Raw genomic sequence first — 23,266 nt, 5'->3', positions numbered from 1 at the left:
GTGTCAGAGGATTTCGGTTGCTGAGTTTAAACTTTTGCAGACTTGCTTGCCAAAGGGCTCTCCTGGTAAGCGGGTGTGTTTCTGTGGTGCCTCATGAAGGGACCCCAAAAGAAGGGCATCTGAAAACAGCCCATTTGGAATAGGAAACCTTACTAATGGGTGAGGGTTATGGTGGTGGAGGAGGATTTCAGCACCAGCCATGCTGGGTGAAGAGTCCCACTTGCTCTCAGAAGTAGCACCAGAAACGCCTCGTGCGGCACAGCATTCCTTGGGGGAGCAGGAGGAGGACAAGCAATTAACTCAGAAATAGATAAAAGGAGAAAGGAACAACCGAGCAAAGTCAGGAACAAGTGCAAACAGGACCACAGAGGAGAAGCTGCCAGGACCATCCCCGGGCTGAGCCTGCACCAGCAGCGGGGCCGCTGCCAGGGAGCCGTGAGTCACGACGTGCAGCCCTGCGAGCCCGGACAGCCGCGCTTGCCCCCGCCTGCAGCCCACCGGGGAGGGTGACCGCGCACCCCTGCACCCACCACAGCACCCACCACAGCACCGGAGCTCCCCCAGACCACCCGGGATCCCGGCACCCCAGGGCACCCCTTTGCTCCAGGCTACGGGAAAGGGATGCTGGGGTCTGGGATGGGGCGTAGCAAAATGCTTTGAAATAGGGAGATTGATCAGGGCGGAATAAATTTAAGGGAAAAAGAAAGAAGCTGCACTGAAAATGTTAAGTCAGTTGTGTAAGAGGCTGAGTAAAATGGAAATCACCTTTTGCTCCAAGCATCTAAGTCATTAAAAAAAAAAAAACACGTTTTCCCTGAGAAGGGTTATTTTAGCATTAGGGCTAAAACAGATAAGAGGTGTAAATTCTCAGAACTGGATGTCATGACTTCAGCTGCTCAATTTTTCTAGCTTTATAGTACAGCGTTCACCAAACGGTCTTTGTACCAAGAGAAACTCATCTAAAAATAAGGACAAAACCAGCCTGCCGATAAACCTCAGTGGAATCTCGTATTTGCAGCTGTACTAGCAGAGTCCGCAGCAATACGGGGTACAGAGGGGTGAAGCTATTTGCTATTTGATTTCCCTGTCTTGCCCGTTCTACCAGGTCAGACACCTCTTTTCTCGGAGAGCTGTTTCTGCTGCCGGAGCCCCCGGTGCCTTCAGCCCCAGCAGGCAGGAACAGTGAGTCAGGTTCTGAAAAAAATCACAAGATTGCCTTAAATATAGTAAGGCTGTTTTAAATACAGATATATTTGGCTTATTGCTTTCTAGACACCGAAACTTTTAAAATAGACTCTGGTCATATTTTCCCTAGGCAACTGGTGACTTTTTAACGGGAAGCTGAGATTCTCACCAATACTTCCAGGAAAAAAAGCAGCAAATGTGAGTCCTGTGATACCATCACAGCAGATACACACACATCATCCCTCTGCACTGTTTCACAATGATTTTACTTCTCTTTTCTTGTTTTCCCTGCTTGAAATGACAATTTATTCAAACAGAAAATGTAGCATTGTTCTAAGTGTCTAGGAAAAAAAAGTATCATAATAACCAGCATAAAGAAGTCAAACCACTTTGCATTGATCGTGCTCCTTCTGCAGGGCCCACTCCAAAGCCCATTGATGTCAGCAAAGTCTTTTCATTGGCTTCAATGAGCTGCGGATCACAGTGCAGATTTATAAAGGCATTTAGGTTCCTAATGATGTAAGTAGTTGCCTAGAGGTGCTGGGGGCCTAACCTGCTTATAGCCTTTTGTAAATCACACCAGGCATCTACTTACATGTTGAAGCATTGAAATACCTGAAACGCTACAGTTTCTTGAAGTCACCAAACATATTGAGTTGGAATTACACGCACTAATTTTAGATAAAGTGATCTGGCTGCATTGTGGCTGGGCTGGGTATAGATATGGAAATCCATATATTCAAGATAAGTTTCGTTGCTTAGAGAGGAAAAATGTAATAAAGTTGGGAGAAGATCTAATAAAATAATTCCTTGCAAATAACATTTGTTATTAATTTTGGCCTGTTTACTATTTGGAAACACATTTTTACTTGCCAGCCAGCTCTGCAGATGGCTCATTATTATTCATTGCAATTTCCCCCCCCTTTTCATTGAATAATTTGTGGATACACCAGCTTTATTTCCAAGTAGTTGAAGTTTAATTCCTCAGCTAGGTCCACACCAAACAGAGGGGGGAAAAAAAAGATCTAAGTCAAGTGTTTCATGTGCAAGTTTGTTTAAAAATTCTATAATCTATGACAAACATTTCAAATTAAAAGGACATTCCCACAGGCAATGAAATAATGAAGTCCTTAGAATCAGGCAGCCGAGGCATGAAGCTGATAGCTATTTCCACATTTTATGTACTCTCAAAGGAGAAGAGCAAATTCTGAGAGCAATATCATGTTGTGTTTGTAGATATTTCTTACCAACTCCAAGCCAGATTCTGCAGCCAGCCTAGAGGTAATTTGCTGAAGCGAGTGGGGAAAAGTCTGATTTCAGGGTTTTTTCCGTGCTGTATTCAGTACAGTGCTTAGTCTAACTGTTGGCTGTAAGCCTGCAAATATATTTTACACCCAGATCAGCAGTTTGACCAATTTGAAGGGGGACTATTCTTCCGTTCAAGGTATTTGTGTATGTAAGGGTGGATAATATCAGCAAGCAAATGAGGAATTTGTGCTCAGGTACCAGAGGGACGGAGAGCAGGTAGTTCAAAAATCTGAGTGGACAGACAGAAAGGTGGACAAAGTGCGATCAGATGGACATCATGGTCTCATCACACTACACACACTTTAAGGAAAAGTCCTGCAGAGTTCGGCTCACAAATGAGCCCACTGCAGCTCCAGCGGGCGGCTGGAAAAAGTCAGCACCTAGGGAAAAGATGGAGAGAGCTGACATCTCCACTGACTTGCCGGACATCCCCGCATCCCCTCGGTCAGCTTCCCGGCGACCCTTCTGCTCCCGGGACAGCCTCCTTGGCATCCCCGCACCCCCCGGGTCAGCTTCCTGGGGACCCCTCTACTCCCGGGACAGCCTCCGGAGCATCCCTGCACCCCCCGGGAGAGCCTCTAGGGCATCCCTGTATCCCCCGGGACAGGCTCCCGGGTCACCCCCGCACCCCGCTCTCCCCGAAGGGGCTGGGAAGCTGCTTCCCCACGGCTGTACCGGGGCCGGGCAGGGGGCGGCCCTGCCCCCCGCCCCCGCCGCGCCGTTGCCCCGCCTCGCCCGCCCCGCTCCGCCCCGCGCCCGGCGATGTCTCCGCCGAAGTTTGCCGCGGCGAGCGCCGCACGTGGGAGCCCCGCACCGAGCCCCCAGCGCCGGCGGCTCCCGGCCCCGCGTCCCCGCCCGGCCCCGGAGCAGCAGCGGGGGCGGTGGCGGCGGCTCCCGGCCCCCCCCAGCTGGGGGATGCCCCCCTGAAGCGCCGCCGCGCCGTGGCCCCCGCGCTGGGGATGCGGCAGCGCGCAGCCCCCCGGCACCGCTGAGCGCTGCGCGGAGGGGCCGCGCCGGGGGGCGGCCGCGGAGCATGGCCAAGGCGCCCGGCCGCCGCCTCGGGGTAGCATGGCCGTGAGCGCGGCGGCCGCCCCCGCCGCCGAGCCCCTGCCCCGCAGCATCTTCAAGAAGTTCCTGGTGATGCTCTGCTCCCTCCTCATGTCCCTCTACGTCTTCTATTGCCTGGCCGACCGCTGCCAGACCCTGCCCGGACCCATCATCGCCGCCGGCGCCGCCTCGGAGGAGGAGGAGGGCGGTGGCGGCGGGTACCTGGGGGGCTCGGCCGAGTTGCCCCCCTGGCAGGCGGCGGCGGCGCGGCGGAAGCGGCTGCTGCAGCGGCTCAAGCAGCGGCGGCGGCGGCAGGAGGCGGCGCCGGGCGAGGAGGTGCCGGCCGGGGGCGGCGGGAGCCGGGCCGGCGGCTCGGGCGGCGGCGGGGGCAGCACGGCGGGCACGCCCGGCACCCTGACGCTGCTGCTGGGCGAGGGCAGCAAGCGGCTGCCTCAGGCCATCATCATCGGCGTGAAGAAAGGGGGGACGCGGGCGCTGCTGGAGTTCCTGCGGGTGCACCCTGACGTCCGCGCCGTCGGCGCCGAACCCCATTTCTTCGACCGCAACTACGAGCGGGGACTCGCCTGGTACAGGTACGGGACGGGCTGGGGCGGGCGGTGGCACCGCGGCGGGGACGGGGACATGGCCGGGCCGGCAGTGCCCCCCGCTGGCCGCCCAGCCCCTCCGCCGCCCACCGCGTTCCCGGAGCCGCGTCTCCCTGACTTCCAGCCCCGCTGCCGCGCTCCCCAGACCCACTCGCCAACGCTTTTGTCACTCGCCTCCGTTTCCCGATTCCCCAGACGCTCTCCCCTCCATCCTCCCTCTCTCCACCCCTTCTCCCATCCCTGCTCGCAAATTCCCAGCCCCGCTCTTCCCCCAGATCCTCCTCTCTGCTCCCTGCCACCCATCTCCTGATCCCCCACCCCTCCTCTCCCGCTGACACCGAGCCCCGGTGCCCGGTCCCCCCGTGGGTGCCTCCCTGTAGCAGGGGGGGCAACGGGAAGAGCAGTGGGTGCCCCATATCCCAGGCGACTACACAGGGATGCTGTGTCAGAGCTCACCACCCCCCCAGCCACCCCCGAGGAGCACAGGTTCCCCAACATCTTGCTGCTCCCTGGCTTTTCTCGGGTGTAGGGGCTTTGCAAAACCTGTGGCTCATCCTAACTCCCAGCCAAGCCCCAGCTGCCTTCCCTTGCAAAGCATCGTGTCATCAAGTCCCGCAACTCCCATCCCAGAGATGCAGCCGTTAAAAGCAGCTTTCCTGTGTCCAATGTGGAATAAAAACCAGATTTCCCATGCAAATGTTTCAGCAGCCTGCTAGTGAGTAACCAAAACTGTCAGTTCCAGGAGCGCAACCCATGCACTCACCTTGTCTAAAAAAATGAGCAGAAAGGTAGATGAGGTTCTTCCTTGAATTAGTGTTTCATTAAACCAAATAAAAGGTATTCCCTTTAAAACAAGACAGTAAACGTTAAAGCCAAGGGGCAGGATTCTCATTAAATGTTTTCCGTGTGTGTTTTAGAGTTAATAGAGCAGCGTCTTCTGGCAGATTCCTATGGGAAGGACTGGTTAGGGTGGGGGCGAAACTGCTCTTTCCCAGAGCTTGTCTGTGTTTGTGGCTTTTTTGAATGAACAAGCAAAAAGGAGAGGATTTCGGGTACCCCCGGAGCTTGTTTTTCTTTCATGTTAAGCCCAACTATTAGCAGAGAGGAGAGGATGATTTTGGCTCAGCTTGCCGTGACAGTATTGAAATGTGGAGTAGGATAGTACTGACGGTCCGAGTGTTTATGTAAAAGTCTTAACACGTGGAAGTGATGAGCTTCCTTGTGTATCTGCCAGTGTCAGAAACACGCTGGGTTTTTGCAGGCAGCAGAGTGTGGCTTCTCCGAGAAGAAAGATTTCCTTTTGTGTGGGCTGAAGCTGTCTACAGAATTATATTTTTAGTCTGTGCTTATCCAATTTCCCCATGCTGACCCTGTATCAGAAAGGAAACATTAAAAACGAATCTGAAAAACCTCAAGAACTTTAATCAAGTCTTGACTTTGAAAAATAAACACGTGGCTTTGGGACGGCATCTACTGAAATTTATGGTGGCTATGCAGAAAAGCTCATTTATCAAAGATGCTCTGGAAGCCTTGAGGAGCAGATGGCAGTGGGATAGACCCGCTTCTGGAAGTGGTGCCTGGGTGAGGAGTGCAGACCTAGACAGAGGAGGAGCCACCAGCATTTAGGGCATAATGCAGCCCTCAGTGTAGGGGATTTAATTTTCCAGAGGTTTTGGTCTTGATCTTGCAGCTCTTACTCATTCGAGGTGCTACCCTGCAGGCTGTTTGTGTGATCATTATGTTTTACCATTTGGTACATGAGCTCTCCCATTAATTGCTGCCGTTCGTTTGTTCTGGTATTTGATGTACTGAATTTCATCTCTCTTTTTTTTTTTTATTAGCCCTGTGGAGGCTGAGGTACAGTGAATTCTTTGTATGAGATTATTCCTTTGAGACCTAATCTTGCTGGCTTTGCTCGTATGAGTAATCTTTACTAACACACGGAGTCCCGGCGTGATGGCAGAGCTGCAGTGTCAGCTCGCTGGTAACCAGTTACCAGCCTGTTATAAATACTTATTTAAAAACATATCTGTCTCTCTCCACGGGTTTGTTGTAATCTTTGATGAGGGTTCAGTGCCGGGGAAATGGCCAGATGTTTGCCAGGGGTCCTGATTCCTTATCTTTGGCATCGGCAGCTTAGGTTTCACGTGCATTTCTGTTTCCCAGCAGTCAGACTAAACAGCATCATTACGAGGTATAAACAGTTGGGTTGGCTTTCAGCGCCCGCAGGAAGCCGGCGCGGGCAGCGAGCACCCTGGCCAAAGGAACAAAAAGCTCTTGGGTGTTTGCAGCAACACAGGCTTGCAAACGGAGAAGGGCCAGCCAGCCTTCGTGCGTGATAGTGCCATTGTCACCAGAGCGCAGAGCTGGGCTGTCACTAGGGTGCCACACCAGGACCGTGGCAGGTCTGGGGCATTGAGGGGACCCCGGTGCCTCTGGGAAACAAAAGCAGCTCCAGTAATAGCTGCTTGTTATATGGCATGAGGGTGGATGAACAGGGGCTGAGCTGTGGCTGCAGCAGCAGGATGATGCTCCCAAAGCGGCCAATTGGATGGTTGGTACCTGTAGGGCAGCGTGAAAGTCTTGTCACCCTCTGGGGTGCCACAGAACGCAGGAAAATACTGTCCGTTAAATCAAGTGGAATAATCACTCGGCTCTTACAGCCTGAGCCGTGCCTGCGTAAGAAGGCAGCTGTCCTACCGAGTGGCTGACTTCATAAAAAACAATCCGAGTGATTGAATTTGGAAAGTGTGACACCTCCGTGTGTGCCCGTGTGTGGGTTGAATATCAAGGGATGCTGTGTGCCGAAAGCAGCTTTCTCCGTATTGGGTTTGCGAGTCCTCTCTTCATACAGGGACAAAAGGCAGGAGGGGGCAGCCCACAATGCTCGCATTGACTTCCCAGCGCAGAAACCTCCCCTCCAGCCCTGAACAAGGCTATTGAGCCAACAGAGTTCAATAGCAGGTGACCATGGGTTTTAATAGAGTTCAGCTGCCATCCCCCACCTCGAATACAGCTGTATACTGCCTGGGGAAAACTCCAAGAATAGGAGCTAAGTCATTCAAGTACAGAAAAAAAAGTCTGGATTAAAACAAAAATCTGTATTTGCGGGTGATATTGCGAGTCTGGCTGGTTCCCTCTGATCCTTTGTTAGTCTCGCGCTGATTGAGCTGCCTGTTGGAATGTCATTATACTGTCAGTCACCCCAGGAACATTTATTTCATATGTTTTAATCTCTCTGCCTCTGTAGCACCGATGCCAATTTCACTAGAGCGAAGCCAAGCTAATGTCATTAGATTACACCCGATCCAGGGGAAGATGAAAGATAATTCAAAGTTACTCCGTCAGGTTGGGAATTTAAGTATCACTCCTCCCCGATGCTTCCAGAGCTGGGGAGTTCTGTCTCCTAATTAGCGTTCTCTTGGGATTTTTCTCCAATTTTGTTTTGTTTTGTTTTTCCTTCTTTCTATTCTAGGCAACCACTGATTTTTTTTTTTGAGTCAAAGGGAACAGAGAACATCTCAGGTGCTTAAGAGATCTAGGATGGAGGAAAAGGAGGTTTCTTTAGGGGGAATGTGCATACAGTAGCTATGAGCAGCTGCATCCCTCCTCGTGCCATTTCCCATCCTCTGTGTCTCAAATCCTGGTGAAATCTGGGCCCTGGGGTTGGAGTTGGGTCGTTCCTGTATCAGTGGTTGGCCAGGAGGTCCGTGGGGCTTTGTGGTCACTGTAATTCAGCTGCACAGCCTGTGAGTGCTTTGTAGCCATGGAAGTGAGGATGGGAGCATAGGTGTGGGGAGCAGGAATGTGTGGATGATGCCAGGGGAGACTTAGGGGAGCGAGTACAGTTCATGAAAGCTGGAGCAGGACCAGGTGGCCATCAGGAGAAAGGTCTTGTTGTAAAACCTCTGCAGGAGGGAGATGCATTAGCTGTAGTTGCTCTATAGTGATTTTCTCCCCCACCTATTTCAGCCATCCTTGCAGCCCCTGCAAGAAACACCAGGTCTTTGATTGTGTTCAGGGTGTGTCCAGCCCAGAACAAGGGTTGTGCCGTTGGACATCGAGTTTGAGCCAGTTTGGGTTTTACACTCTCTGCTGTGCTTGTAGGAAGGTCTGGTTTAGCAGCGCTGGCTCCTTGTCCTGGGAACATCTCGTCTCCCAAACACTAATTGCATCAAGCGCTGCCTGCAGCAGTTTCTCTGGAAATTGCAGCCTTGGACAACCACATGCTGAAGAGGATCAAGGTCCTTGTTTATTTATTAGCTGTGTAATCAGATACCTCCCCGTACCAAGCTCATTGTGCCAGGTGCTATATAAAAAGGGAACAAAAGATGGTCTTGGCCCCAAAGTGCAGGTAATTCACTGTAAACAACAGGTGGAGATGGGCTGAGACAGGCGCAAAAATGAGTGATTGTTGGTTGGACAGCCTGGGTCTCCTGGCCAAGGAGTCCTTGGAGATGAGGTGGGAGTTGAGGTGGTTGAGGGAACCTTTCCTTGCTGGGGAACAGCAACAGGAAGAAGGAACTTGCTGGAAATGATGATGAGATCAGGGCTGGGGTCATTGAGTCCATTATAAAAAGATATTAAGTGGCTCTGTGGCTCACGCGCTTTGCTGCTGCCTTTGTGTGTCACCTGGACTCAGACACTCCAAGGCATTTTGGTAAAGATTTGAAATAGTTTGAAGGCTAGCACCTCGCTGCTGGGGAGATGTCCTGGTGTGCCTCAGTCTGGCCATCTGTAAAGCGTGAGGAACGTCCCTGCTCTGTGCTGCAGGGTGGGACAGCAGCGTGGTGACTCTGCACCACCTCTCTCCAGCACAGAGATGAGGTGCTATATGGAGTCTGGGCTTGTTGGGCTGTGCTGTGGGTACGTAACAGCCAAAGCAGCTGTACCCCACCAGAGCTGCTGGCAGAGGTCCTGTAGCCTTGGCGCAGCTTCGGCTCGCTGTCCTCTCATGGCTAGGTGGATTGGCAGCTAGTGTGCCCACCTGATGGATGGCACCGTCCAGACACACACCCCGAGCAAGATCTGTCTGCAAAGAGCTGGGACTGGGCTCTTTCCCTTCTTACTCCTTAAATAAACCCCAAAGGGTTATTATTTTTGGTGGTTCTTTTAAGCATTTTGCATCTATATATATCACTTCTGTTTTCTGTTAGCGGAGAAGTTCATACCCAGGACTCATGTCCATTCCTGATGATGGGGTGAGCTCATAAGTTGGTATGTGAGGAGACATTAACCCTATTCCCCTTAGAAAGCATCAAGACACATGGTGTGAATTTTGGGGTTGTCTTATGCAGGGAGTTGGACTCGATGATCTTTTTGGGTCCCTTCCAACTCAGGACATTCTGCGATTCTGTGAAACTAAGTGCTTTGGATTTTATTGGATTCTGCTCCTGCCAGATCCTGTGGTGTGCATGGGGGTGTACTAGGGAGGTTCAGAAGTCAACAGACCCCATCCTTCTCTCCAATATGGCTTCATGCCCTGGGACATGGGGGTTGGAGGGGATCAGCACCTTTCTTGTCCCCCCATAGCTCTGCCTGGGCCTGGGGTGCTTGGAAAACGGGGCTACCCTGGCCCTGCCTGCTGGTGCTGAGCAATCCTGAAAATATGGCCTCGACTGTCCAAGATTTTGTCAGTTAAATTCATAGAGCCGGGTCTCGTGAAGAGCAGCACAAAGCTCCAGCTGGCTGGGGCGAGAGCCCATTTATGGCAAAAATTGCGATATGCTTTAGACGAGCAGCAGATTCACCCCGCTTAAACCACTAGTCTTCCTTTAAGGTCAGATCTTGCAAATCCCCACCTAGGCACATAGTCTGTCCTTCTGCTGCCTTCGGGGGGGCTCCTGGGAATAATGACATTGAGTCTGGGGTCTGGGGCCATGGTCTGGCCGCACCATCACCACCGGTGTATCTGTTCAGTGCGGCCGAGCTAGGATTTCACCCCAAGCTTTTGAAGTCTCTAATAAGAGCAGTTAGGTCTGGGGAGGGGGAAGGGAGCTGGTGCCTTTCCAAAGAGTTCAGAGTGAACAACAAGTGAGCAGAAAACCTGAGAATAAACCACCCCGTGTGCCCCCTTCCTGACGTAGGCATTAAAAGTCCTGAGCTGCTAATTATGCTTTTCCCCTGGAGAATATCGACGTAACCCAAACTGCTTTTGTAGGGAAACAGCAGTGGCTAGTGAGGGGGAGCAGGGGTGGTTGTTATGGCCATAAATCTTTGCAAATTCTCATTACGTGCAGGTATTACGGAAGGGAAGTGGATTAAGTTGCAGCTAAAGTTGCATTGCTGGGGTCTCACCCCCTTACAAAGGCGTGTGCGGGTCAGTGGGGCTGTTTGTGCAAGGTCTGTAGGACCGGGGCCGTCCTGGGGACCGTGACAGTGGCCGGTGTCTCTGCCTGTCTCCTGCATAACCCACCTCCTGGGTAATTCAGTTTTTCACGGTTTGTGGTTAAACATGTTAACCTCCAAACTGTGCCCTCCTGAGCCTTCGTGGCTCCCCGGGGGGTACATGAGTAGGATCATGGCCATGGTGGGAATATAAATAGAGTTACTCTAGGGAGTGAATTATTCTTAGCATTTCTATCATTGAATGATGCGATTCTGCAGGAGGAAATCTTTCAGCAAAAGAAATCACCAGTTCCCTTCATGCGTGGCAAGACCATCCTTCTTGCTTCCTGGAAGGGAGGCAACTCAGAACATGCTCTTGCTGTTGCGACACCATCTGTTGCAGAGATATAAAGATCCCTGCTCAAATTCCCCCAGGCTCCAGGCTGCTGCCGGGTACATCGCTGGTGGGAAACAGAGGAGAAACTTCCCATCGCTACCCTGAGGGAGCTTTGGAAACCTTGTGTGGTCGTTTCCTTCTCTGTTGAGCAGCCGTGCCCAAGTGTCACATAAGAAAACCCCAGCTGGGCAACTCCAGGCATCCAGCTGCCTTCCTTGCACGAAGCTGTGCAGACCATGGATGCCAGCACAGCAGCTTCAGCGGGATCCTGCCTGTCTCCCGGCTGGGAACAGGGGATGGAGCATCCTCCCTTGGCCCGGCTGTGCTGTTCAGCTTCGCTTCCCGAGCACAACCAAGGGCTGGAATTTGGGATGTGAACAGTTGTGTCAAGTCTGACCACAACTGCCCTTCCCACCCCTGCCCCTGGTGAGAGATGTTCAAGAGTGACATCGCGATGAGAAGCTGGCTATTTATTAATTTATCTCTCTAGCAGGGTCTCTTCTTTATGGGAAAATATCAAATCAAATTGTTTTGACTTCTGTGTTTGTCTGGTGGTTTATGTGCATGAACACTCACATGTGCATCTTCAGGCTCTCAAGTGTTGCATTTTGTCATTAACATTTGATTTCTGCTTTCATGGTATTGTATCCTAACATCTAGTACCACACACCAGCATCTTTTCGCATACAGGACCTTTGGTATCTAGCTTGGTGCTGCTGTTGGTCTCCTGTAATCCTGGTAGGGAGGCTGGTACCAGCATCAGCGATGGGGGTTCAGCATGGGCTGAGCTTCCCTCAGCATCAGCCACATCCCCCGGTGCTGCCCCGCTTCTCAATCTGCTCCTTGTGCAGAAGGTCATGGAAAGTTCTCCTGACTCCTCTTACAAGGGCTGAGGGTGCTAATCCCCGTGTCCGGGCTAACTTCCAGCACAGGTAATTCTAGTCTCTGCCCCTAAAAATTAACTCTGCGGTTTTAACTGGCTCCAGTCGTCTTTGTTTGCCATCCGCGGACCTGCTGGGCACCATGCTGCTGGCAGAGCCCTACGGGGCTTGGGGCAGTTGGCTTTTGATGGCTGGGAAATGATCTTTCCTCTGGTCTGCAAGATGGTTTGGGTTGTTCTCTGTGCAAAAGCTGCGTGTCGCTGCAAGGGATAAAGCGAACGTTGTGCAATCTTCCCACCCTCCTGCACTGTTGAACTGCGCTAGGTGAATATTAATATTTGTCTATAAATATTTGCCTGGTATTTATCAATCTCATACCTGTGTGACAATGGTTGTTAGCTCATTCATCATCTCTAAAGAAGGAAAGAAACCCCAAAAGCCACATTTTACTGCACTCAGTGAGCAGAGCATGGGTAGTGCCCCAGTTCTTCACTTCTGCCCATCTGCTGGAGGGTTTTGCTGCCTGAACCGGGGTGTGAGCCCCGTGCAAACCTGGCTGGGTCTAAAGGGCTGCTGGAGGTGTCTGAGCAAGCATTAAAACCCCAGCCTATCTGTGTGTTTGGGTGGCTGGAGGGCGATACATCCCCCAGGAGAGATGTGGCAGGGATGGTGGCATCGCCCATCCCATGTCCTGCGGAAGGAGGTCATGGAGCCAAGGAAAAAATGTCATCACAGGGCAGGTTGGAGAGGAGGGAGGAGCACAGAGTTGTGAGCTGAGGCTGCTGGAAGGAAAACTTTCTACCAACACTTGTCTCTCCAAGGAGACCAGCAACACCAACCTCTCCATTTCATAGCAAAGAAGTGAAGGTAGGAAAGCCCATCGAACAGCCAAGAGTTTCTTGTCTGGCTGCTACTGCTCCTTGTTTGAGCCAGGGTGGCTGGTTCCCACCTCACTGGTCACTGCTGTAGCAGGGTCTTGCTCGGGCTAGACCCTCCTTAGGGCAGGAGATGGGATTTTTGTTGTGCTGTGTGTCTTTTGTGTCATGTCCAGGGCAGCGAGGATGCTCTGGGACACACTCAGCCTGGCTGGGTGGTGGTGAGCAAGGGCCTGTTCTGTCCCGTGCCTCAGTTTCTCCATATCTGAAATGAGGTTACACTGCTGAGCTCATAAGAAAATACTAAGGTCGTTGCTAAAGATGCTTCTAGTGCGGGTGGGACTTGGCTTTCCTGCAGTTGGTGAGCACCCGGATCCCTCCCTCCGGCATCTCCCTCTCCAGGTTGTGTTTGCTCCAACCACAGGCAGATGCAGAGGATGCACAGAGGGTTGGAAACGGCGTCTCATCAGTTTTAAGTGTTGTTGCCACGTGCATGGGGTGTGATCCCTGCTCAGCCCAGCTGGGCTCAGGGCAGCAGAGCTCAGCTCCCGGAGCTGTGTTTGCAACAAGTCTCGATGCTGCTCTGCCCCTCTCACTTCCAGCAGCAGTAAATCCTCTGGAAAAGCCTCAGAAAGAAAAAATCTAGTAGGACGCACAAGTGGTTAGCACGGGAGCCTCTGAAGGGGCCAAGATGGGGGGAAGGACTTTGCAGCCTGACCCAGATGCTGTGCACAGCATGTAATTGAGTTTGACCAGTCAGCCCTGGTGGCGAAGCCCACTGAGGCACTGGAGCCGCTTCGTTCGGCACTTGCACAGGTTGAGCTCTGCCCTGCCTGCATGGGGGGGTCACAGCCCCCTGTCACAGCGTGGGGACATGCTGCCTCCATGGCACGATGTGGCAGGGTGGGTGAGCCAAGCTGTGAGCTGTGGGGTTAAAGGAGGCTGCACCTCGGAGTTTTACAGACTTAGTCTGCTCATTGCTTCCTAATTGTAATTGAGTTGTTTGGCCAAGTGACAGCAAACTACTGGCTCACAGCTGATACCTGGATGTGTCTGCGTTTCTCACGCACCCATCCCTGCAGCCTGGCTATTCGAGGGGCTTTACAACAGTAAAATCCAGCCTTCACTGCCCTCCCTTCCAGCCTGCCCCAAAATAGAGGTGAGAGGAAGAAACTGGTGCTTCCCCATCACTGCCTGCTGATGCCAGGGGATGCAGCAGGCTAGCAGCTCATCTCCCCAGCCACAAACACCGGGAGCAGCTGAGAGAAGCCATGGGCTTGATTTATCCATCGGGACCCGCCAGCCTTCCCAGGCCAGATGTGAAACCTCTGGTTTCCTAGTGTACCTCTGGATTCTTTGGTATGTCAGAAAACATTCTATTGCAGCACTGGGTTTTTTAATTATTTATTTTTGTACAATATAAGCATCTCCCTAGCACATGCTTCTGCTGCTTTTTCGGCTTTCACCCTAGAGCTCTGTCCCCAGCGCCATTCTCACAGGGAACTGCCCAGGCTCGGTTGCATTACAACCCTGGGAAGGTAGATGGGAAAAGCATCAGGGTGGTGATTGCAGAGGTGAGGAAGGAATTTGGGTGTGTTTGCTCTGGAGTAAATATGGCTTAAAATTATGAGTGACTCTGGATATTACTAAAGCCTGTGCAGCAGCACTTGGTTTCATTGGCCAAATCCAGCAGCATTGTAAAAGCTGGTGTAAGCCACACTGAGATGAAGGAGCCCAAGCCTGGGTGACCTGCAGAGCTGCACTCAGCCCTGGCTGCTCCCAGGCGCTTTCCTGGCTGTCACGGCCCTGGGGACATCCAAGCGTGAGTAGGATGGAGGAGTCCAGACCCAGACTGGAGCCTGCTGGGTGTTTTGGTGTGAATGAAGACATGGGTTCCAGAGACACATCCCTTGCTGGGAGCCGTGGGGCTCTTGGGGGAAAAAAAGGCCAGGAGGGAGCTTTAGGGAGTGATTAATGGCAGGGCCATGGGTCAAAAAGGTCCAATTATTTCCTGGTGATATTCCTGCTGGAGGGGGCGATAAGCTGACGCAGGAGATACGGGTCAATCTGACCCTCTGGCTTTGGAGCACAGTGAGGGCAGGGATGGTGGGGACACCCCCGAGCCTCATTCACACTCTGCAAAAGGGCTGTCAGACACGAGCCCACGGGTCACCCCGACATTGCTGACTCAGGCACGGTTCTCCCCCTCCGCATGGATTTCCAGGAATGCTGTCCTTAACGTCTCCCGCTAGGCAAATCATAGCCGTCATATGTTTAGGGGAAAAATTGGATTTGCCTTGTAATCTAATAAACGTTAAATAACAGTAATTCTAACTCTGAGGCTCTATGTTTAAAGTGCTGTTGGTCTCTGGGGGACATCGGAGTTATTTAATCTAATGAAATCACCATTACTGTCTAATGAGGGTGCACCACGGGGATGTCTTTACTGGGAAGGAAAGCAATGGTTAAATAATTGGCAGGCAGGGCCAAACCTTCAGCAGGGGTAAAGGGGCAGAGTGCAGTAAGTTGAAGGTGTCACCTGGTAGGGACATGGAGCTCTTTGGCTGCATCTCTCTGATGTCTTTCTAAGGGTGACTGTCTTTTCTCAAGATGTTGGTGGTGCATGCCCAGGTCTCTCCTGTCACCTCCCTGGGCCACCTTTTCCCTTTTCTGGCGCAAGCAAGAGTTATGTTTTTTAACCCATCTCAATACTCCATCCTGCATCACAACTTGCTGTGCTACCCGGCAGGCTGCTGTGTCGGCTCTCCCTGGAGTGGTCCAGGCTACGTTGTCTGCTGGTTTTTAAGCTGTTTTCCCCCAAGCCTGCTGTACTTTTTCACTTTCATTAAGTGTTTTTTCCTTATCTCCTTTTTAGAGGGAGATAGGACCTGTTCCAGTTCACATTTCCCACGCTGGTTTCGCAGCGGTTGCTGAGCCACCAGTGGATCAGTCATTACGGACCAAGCGGAGCCGTGTTGAGCCGGTTGCTTTCCTACGTGCTGAACTTATTGTATTCAAATATCTTGGAGTTAGATCAGCAGCAGGCAGGGACTCTGTGCTGTCAAATGCCAGCACAGCTGTATCCCTCATAACCAGGGGAGTGCTCCTTCCCCATAGCGCCTGCTCTAATTTCCCATTATTATTTCTTTAATAAGACTGATGCTTACTGTACATCACTCATTTGCTGCTAAAATTGGAGCCATTAGAGCAATAAGTGGCAATTACCTTCTGAGCCGTGTGGCGTGTGAGCCCAGCGCGGTGCCTCCCTGCAGGAGGAGGCTGAAATTTGCCTTTTCGGGAGCAAACACCAGCAAATGGGAGCGTAACACTGGGGTGGCTTTGTAGGGATGGGTGGGAGGGCTCTGAGGAGCGCCCAGCATCCTCCAGAGCAAGGATTGTACCCAGGGGTGCTGGGAGACGGTGCGTCTGGTTTGACGTCCATGGATGATGGGGATGAGGAGGGGTTGTGGCTCCACATGTGGTGCTGAGTTATCTTGGGATATAGAGCAGCCTGTCCCCAAGGAGTGGCTTCTCTCCTGGAAAACAATCTCCATGCTAAAAAAATAAAAGGGAGCATGTCTGGTAATTTAATCCTATTAAATGCTCCTAAAAACCATGTCTGTGCAGCACAAGACCACGCCAGAAGTCTCTGGAGGAGTAGATGCAGCAGGACCGGTGAGGATTTGGTGCAGGGTGGGGCAAAGGAGGGATTTCTGGAGGAAGGAGTGAGATGTGCCAGCAGGCAGGTCTGAGAGCCCAGTGCCTGCGTGTCACCCTGTCCTACATGGCCACAACCCGGCCAGCAGTGCAGGACACCAGCCCTTGTCCCCACAGGGGCAGCACTGTCCCCAGCACTGGTACATCCGAGCCCCACGGCACAGGTCCCCTTGGCGTGGGAGCGCAGGCGATGTCCCCCGTGCTAACGAGGAGGTCCAGGGGCCGCCGTTGGCGAGGACGGTCCCCACGGGTGGCTCCTCAGCGACAGCCGGGATGTCTGTGTTCATTATGCACATCCCTTTCATGCCGCCTTCATTATTCGCGTGCTATCTAGTGTCATTAAGATATCAAGTTCATTTAGGTACATCCACATTGGCAGTTTAATTATGTCTGGGTACTACTCTGGATTTTATTCATGGACTATCTGGGGGCGGTTGTCAAACACAAGCCCAGGAGATAAAGGTTCGGTGGCTACAGAATGCTAATGTCCTGCTGGTTCCCTTTTGACAAATACACATGCCAGTTATTACCAAACTGATTATTTCATTCATTAACACCACATACATCAGCTCCCTTCACCCAGTATTATTGTATACATTCATCTTTTCATAAACAATTACCTGACAAGGTTGGGAAAGCAGAGTACGGGGGAATTAATGCTCTGATGGGGAGTTCCTGGCATGGGTTAGTAACAAGGTGCTGGGGGGGTGCGGAATGCCCCGTTAGCGTGATCGCTTCATTAATCAAATTAGGGACAATAGCACATCACATGTGCGCCATGTTTCCCAACAATACCAAACCCATTTGCATTGTGCTGGGGGCTCGCTGGATGGGGCTCCCTGTCCAGTTTGTGGTGATGGAGAAGGTGAAATGAAAGTCCCTGGACCTGACAGGAAGGCTTGGAAAGTTCACCGTGGCTGGGCCATGGTGTGTGTTTCTTGTCTGTCTTATTTTTTTATAATTATGTTTTTGTGAGGATCATTTGCATGAGAACAGGTTCTTTGTTTATTGTTTGTGCCTTTTTTTCCAGCTTCCCGATATTGCTTTCCCACAGCTGTAACCCTCCACGATAGCATTAGCAGTGGTGGTGGAAATGCTGAAAGACACCATGAACGTGCAGCTCTCTGGGGAACCCCTCAGTCTTCTTTCTACATTTTTTAACTGTAAGAGACTGCCTGTGGAGGGAAAAAAAATACAGGGGGACATGAACAGTGAAGAGTAAGCAAACTCATTAAATAAGTGATTCCTGCAGCTTGCTTAGAGATCTTGGTGAAATCCATCGGGCAGGACTAGCCAGGCTGCTTGCCTGGTTGGAGGTCAGTCTCACAGCCTGGATCTGCCATGAGCAGCATCCTCCAGCACGTTGCGTCCAGCGTTAACCCCAGACATGGAGCTGCTCTCAGTGATTTCCCTTCAACACAGAACCCTCAAGGTTTCCATGTGTAGTTGGTCCCATATTTATTTCTTTAAACACGTTGTACTCTCAACTGTTCCCACCAGTGAGCTGGCTCCCGCTGATACGGAGCAGGAGCAGCTGCAGGGGGCCACCAACACAGCCAGAATCAATTCAGCTTTTCACTCAAACAGACACGCTCGGAAAGTAATGCTTCAGGGGTCACACTTCTGCACCACTCCAGTGCAGGATTTGCAAACTAAATGAAGGATCTGAGTGCGATTTAAGTGCCTAACTCCCTTAGGCCCCTTTGAAAAAAGCCCCACTGGAATAACTAAGAAGCTTTCCCTGTGTTTTTGTAAAAGCATTAATCCTCCTTGCTATCTCTGTGAGTCTCTTTGATCACACTTCAAAATCTTCATCTCCAATGGTCCTGGCTGGGCTTTCCAAAGTGGCTTAAGAGCAGGTCTTGCTGCCTCTTGGGGAGACCTGGGCTCCCAAGACACAGAATCACTTTTCAAAGCTCCCCCCATGACTCTCCACTTTGGGATGGGAAGATCATAGCACGCCAAAGGTCCCAGTGGTGCCACTGCCCTGCAAGGTGACACCCCATGCCCCAACCACCAGGAGATGTCTGATGGCCATGGGTCAGCATGGATTTGAAATCCCTGCTGCTGTTAAGAATGTCATAGAATCATGGAATCACTTAGGTTGGAAAAGACCTTTGAGATCATCAGTGTGGGCTTGGGCTTGGCCAGTTTTTCCTGCATTTTCTTACATTTTCCCAGGGGAGTGCAATGAGAGAGAGCATGGTCGGGCTGGGTTTTCTGCTCTTTGTGGATGCTGAGAAATGAAGGGGGAGGAGGGCTGGCCTTGCCAAGGGGTTTCTGCATGGAAGAGCTCCCAGCAGGGCAGCCCTGGTAAAGGAGAGTCTGGGGATCATCCCCAGGAGCCGATCTGAAACCCCCAGCCCATGTTAGTTCGGTGCTGAGTGAGGAAGATGAGGGTTTATTGGCCTGGAACCAAACAACTCAGGTTGACTCATGAAGCTGAGGTCACTAATTGGTTTTCTTTTCATCCATTCATATTCTGGAGAGCATTTCTCTTTCTCTTCTCTTCTCTCTCTTCTCTTCTCTTCTCTTCTCTTCTCTTCTCTTCTCTTCTCTTCTCTTCTCTTCTCTTCTCTTCTCTTCTCTTCTCTTCTCTTCTCTTCTCTTCTCTTCTCTTCTCTTCTCTTCATCTTCTTGTTTTGTTTTGTTTTGTTTTGTTTTTCTGTTTTACTGTAATGAGCTGGATTCACTCTTGGAACCCTTAGTGTCACACCAATGCCCAAGCAGCAGCTGCCATGTCCCCTCCATGCCGCGACAGGAAAGTGAGTGTGGTACAAAACTACAGACCAGCCGGACCCAAGCTAGACACTGTGCAATTTACTCATGAAATTTAGATATGCTATCAGCTAGAACTTGCTGAAATATGTCAGATGACTCTGTTTGATACCGGGTCAGACAGTGATGCATTCCCTGGGAGGAGGTAGAATAAAAACGAGCTCTTAATGCGCGACCTTGTGAGCTGGGGCTCAAATCCCCTAATAGACCGAGGGGCTGGAGGGGCCAGGGTGCGATTGCTTGGCACAGTTTCTTCAGCACTAACCCCCGCCTTGCCCACAACTTGCAAATTAAGCTAGGAGGAATCTTTTTAAGCTTTCTATTTTCTGGAGGCTTTTGCCCTCTTTGCACTTGACTGCTTTGCTCCAGGAATGAAAGTCGGGAGCCCTTTTCCAGCCATTAAAGTTTCATTTTGCAAAAGGACAAAGCATTGGCACAGGAAAGATGAAGAATAACTCCGAGGGTAAACTTGTCACAGCCTGAGGTCAGGCTCTCTCTTTTTTATAATACAGATAGAGGATTTTTTGGCATTGCGGCAGGAGGAAATGTGTAGTGATATATAAAGAAGTCACTTCTCAGCATAATTTAAGAAACAACCTCTGTTCTCAAAAAGCAGGGAGGGTGCTTTGAGGTGTCCAGCTCTTTCATAAATCTTTCCATTGATGTGCACACACACACACATACACATGCAGCATCTCCAGCAGAATGGGGCATGTCACAGTATTTTCCAAGTTTAATAATCTCTGTTGAATTGTTCAGGATTTCACAACAATACCTTGGAGGACGGATCCTTTTATCTCTGCAGAGAAGGGAGAAAGGCCTTCTCCTCGCTTCTGACAAACACCACAGTCGATCCCTTAACCTACAGGGACACAGGGGTGTCCAAAACTCCCAAGAGTGGCCCAGGTGGGGCTCAGCCTCCTGCATCCACTGCCCATTCCTGCAGTCACTATGTCCTGATTTTTGGTCTCTGAGAATTTCTTCTCCTCCAGAAGCAAGGAGGATGGAGGAACACCTTTTGTTTTTTTTCCAAATCACATCCATTCAATGGTTTTCTGTGTCCTTCTAGTTTCCAGGCAGTATTTCATGCCCCTTTCCATTGCCTGCAGCTTCTCACCCACCTCCCCTCTGTCCTGCTCCGGTTCCCATCCTCGCTCCTCTCCCATCCTCCTCCTCTTCCATGGGCAGAACAAATGCATTGCTGTGAGTCTGCACAGCCGAGGGTACCTATGTGTTTGTGCCTAAGAAAAATGAAGCAGACATGGAAAACAAGCAAATCACATTATATATTGCAGGCAATAATGTAGCTCCCAGGGGACAGACATAATATGGTGAGAGACAAAGGAACAATAGACTTTGCTGGCCTGAGCACTCACTTGATTGTGGCTTTTCTGGAATTATTTTTGAGTTCTTCTGAGTGGTGAATTGGGCCTCGGAGCTGATCAGACACGAGGATGCGGTCCAGGGACTGTGCTGGGGACGCAGATGGCTTTGTACAGGAGTCTGTTGTATGTATTGCTCTTAGGAGGAGACTCTTGCTGTGCCCAGGAGCCCCACAACACAAGGGATGGGGATTATTTTAAAGCTGGCTGTGATTTTTGTGGTTTGGGAAAACACACCGCTGTCTGAGGGACTTTATCTGAAGAACTGTATTGATTTGAGTTCCCATTTAGGGGTGGGTGTACTGGTAGCTTCTCTTCTCTTCTCTTCTCTTCTCTTCTCTTCTCTTCTCTTCTCTTCTCTTCTCTTCTCTTCTCTTCTCTTCTCTTCTCTTCTCTTCTCTTCTCTTCTCTTCCCTTCCCTTCCCTTCCCTTCCCTTCCCTTCCCTTCCCTTCCCTTCCCTTCCCTTCCCTTCCCTTCCCTTCATCTTTTTATTCTTTCTTTTCCTTTCTGTCTTTTTCTTTCTATCTTTTGCTGTCTGTCTGTCTTTCCACCTTTCTTAGACCTCAGCAAATTCCAGGAAGGCATCAGTTGTCTTTAACACCCAAAGGAAAAATCGAAGGGAAGGGTTCAATTACTCGCATGAAAAATGAGTCTCCTAACCGAGGTCTATCCATTTGCTAGTTGTGCTTGTTTTAAAACTGAATTATAGAGACTGCACATTTTTCTGGAGACAAATGCATTAATTTTTCTCAAAACAGACAAGAGGGAAGCAGAGGGAAAATAAGATAATAAGAGTTTCCACAGTGATTTATATGCCTTTGTGAAAAATAATGGGGGCAGACGGCAGCACGCACCGTGGGGGAAGGGGCTGGGGGTGGCAGGGACGACTGTAAGGAAAACTGCCAGAAGTCCGAGTCCGATTGTTGGTTTTAGATGATATAAGATCACTTTATGTCTCTGGCTGGCTTGAAAAATCTCTCTTTCTCTCTCTATATACACACACATAAAATATACACCATATGATGCACTTAAAATCAGCACGGGCTATACTGTTTACACAGGAAAGGATTGTGTTTCTCGCCGACCTCTCCCCAGCCCTCCTTCTTCTGCCGAAGGATAAACTGGGACCTTTAGAAAACAAAGTGGTGGCTACAATTTTTAACAGATTTGCTCTTGCATATATTTATCTAGGGCAGGCGAGCCCTTCCCCAGGGCCAGCTGCCTCCGCTCTCGGGCAAAAACCAGGGGGGCTGAGTTTATTTTTTTCTATCTGTTCACTTTGGTTTGATTTATATGCTAAAAGAGATATTTTTATTATAGTGCATAGTAAATTGGGTTTCTTTATTGCTCATGAGAGCTGTTTTCCGAAATTGGACTATTTATATAGTGCGCTGATTGCAATGTATTTCCGATCTTAATGTCTAACTGTAGGGAATAAAAAAAAATATACTGAGTCATATTTCTTAAAAAACTGCAACCTTTTTTGAAATAAGATGAAATGGGTAACTTCTTCTCGAGAAGATGTTGTGGCACACAGCAGCTCCCAGGAAATGATCTTGTTTTAGCAAGTAAAGGCTTTTGGTGGGAACTGGAGACTCTGGAAGGGTTTGAAGCAGTTCTGTGGTTTGTCCATTGTCGTAATCCACAGGAAACAAGTCAGGAAGACCAAAGGCCACCGGGGCTGTAGTACCTACGTTGATGTTCCTCTCCAATTACTTACAGGAATGATTCAATGAATTTAATCCCCGTTGGTTTCCGACTAGAGAATCCTGTGGCGTTCAGATGGGTATGAGAGCAGAGGGAGGCTGGAAGTGATGCTTTAAAGCAAAACCTAAATCTGTTCCAGGGCAGATGGTTAATTGTGTGGTTCAATTTATTTGCCTAATGCAAATCATGTCGTGTTTGCCCATGGAGCCAGGGGAACCGGTTTCCTGTTTGTTTTGCTAGAATCTGGGCTGAGATTTCACTGCATCTTCTGCAGCTCCCACGTGAAGCTCCCCTGCAGGGAGAAGCCTTCGTGGTCCTCAGCAGAGGGTCACCCTGTCTCCAGGGCTGGTGGAGAAACATCATCTCCTGCAGAGAAGGGCTGGGATGGGGATAAGTCACCATCACTGTGTTGCTTTGCAGTATTCAATCTCCCATCTTAGAATCACAGGATGCTTTGGGTTGAAGGGACCTTCCCAGGTCCCCCAGTGCCCCCCCTGCCATGAGCAGGGACATCTTCACCAGCTCAGGTTGCTCAGAGCCCCGTCCAGCCTGGCCTGGGATGTCTCCAGGGATGGTTCATCCACCACCTCTCTGGCCAACCTGGGCCAGGCTCTCAGCATCCTTAGAGGCAACAATTTATCCCTCTTCATGGCTCTAGGCCTGTGCAGGTGCTTTAGAGAATGGCAGCATCCCCTTCTCCCATCCTAAAACCAGGCTCCGAGGTGTGTCTGTGGGTCTGGGCCCCATAGCCCCATCAGTCCCCTCTGGCTCTGGACCATTTCAGGGGGTTTCCAACTTCCCAAGTGGGCCTAATTGAAGTCTGAAGAGATTTTTCACAGATTCATGGCTTTTCAAAGGAGAAATTTACATATTAATAAGAAGCTGTTCAGACTGATTGGCTTAATGTGTTTGGGGTAAGTATAATTAAATGTCAAGGGAAATATATCATGAAGTAATGAAGCTGAAGCTAATTTATCAAAAAATGAGTCCTAGAGAGGGAGACATTTCCAACAATAAACAGTTCTTTAACCTTCCTCTTTAGGTGATTTGCTTAGT

General features: G+C 50.6%; 1 protein-coding gene across 1 annotated transcript in view; it reads left to right on the top strand.

The window, feature by feature from the left end:
- Positions 1-3,552: 3,552 nt before the first annotated feature.
- Positions 3,553-23,266, top strand: part of LOC309446859 (heparan sulfate glucosamine 3-O-sulfotransferase 3A1-like) — a 31,507-nt gene continuing 11,793 nt past the window's right edge. Inside the window, exon 1 of the mRNA XM_082067012.1 lies at positions 3,553-4,133. Within this exon, the coding sequence (XP_081923138.1) occupies positions 3,562-4,133 (572 nt within the window). The 5' untranslated portion in view covers positions 3,553-3,561. The remainder of the gene's footprint in view (positions 4,134-23,266) is intronic.

The sequence above is a fragment of the Streptopelia decaocto genome (assembly GCF_964273445.1).
Source record: "Streptopelia decaocto genome assembly, chromosome: 16".
NCBI classification, from domain to species: Eukaryota; Metazoa; Chordata; class Aves; order Columbiformes; family Columbidae; genus Streptopelia; species Streptopelia decaocto.
Note: the sequence above shows the minus strand (reverse complement) of the source record. Positions and strands in the feature narration are given on the sequence as shown.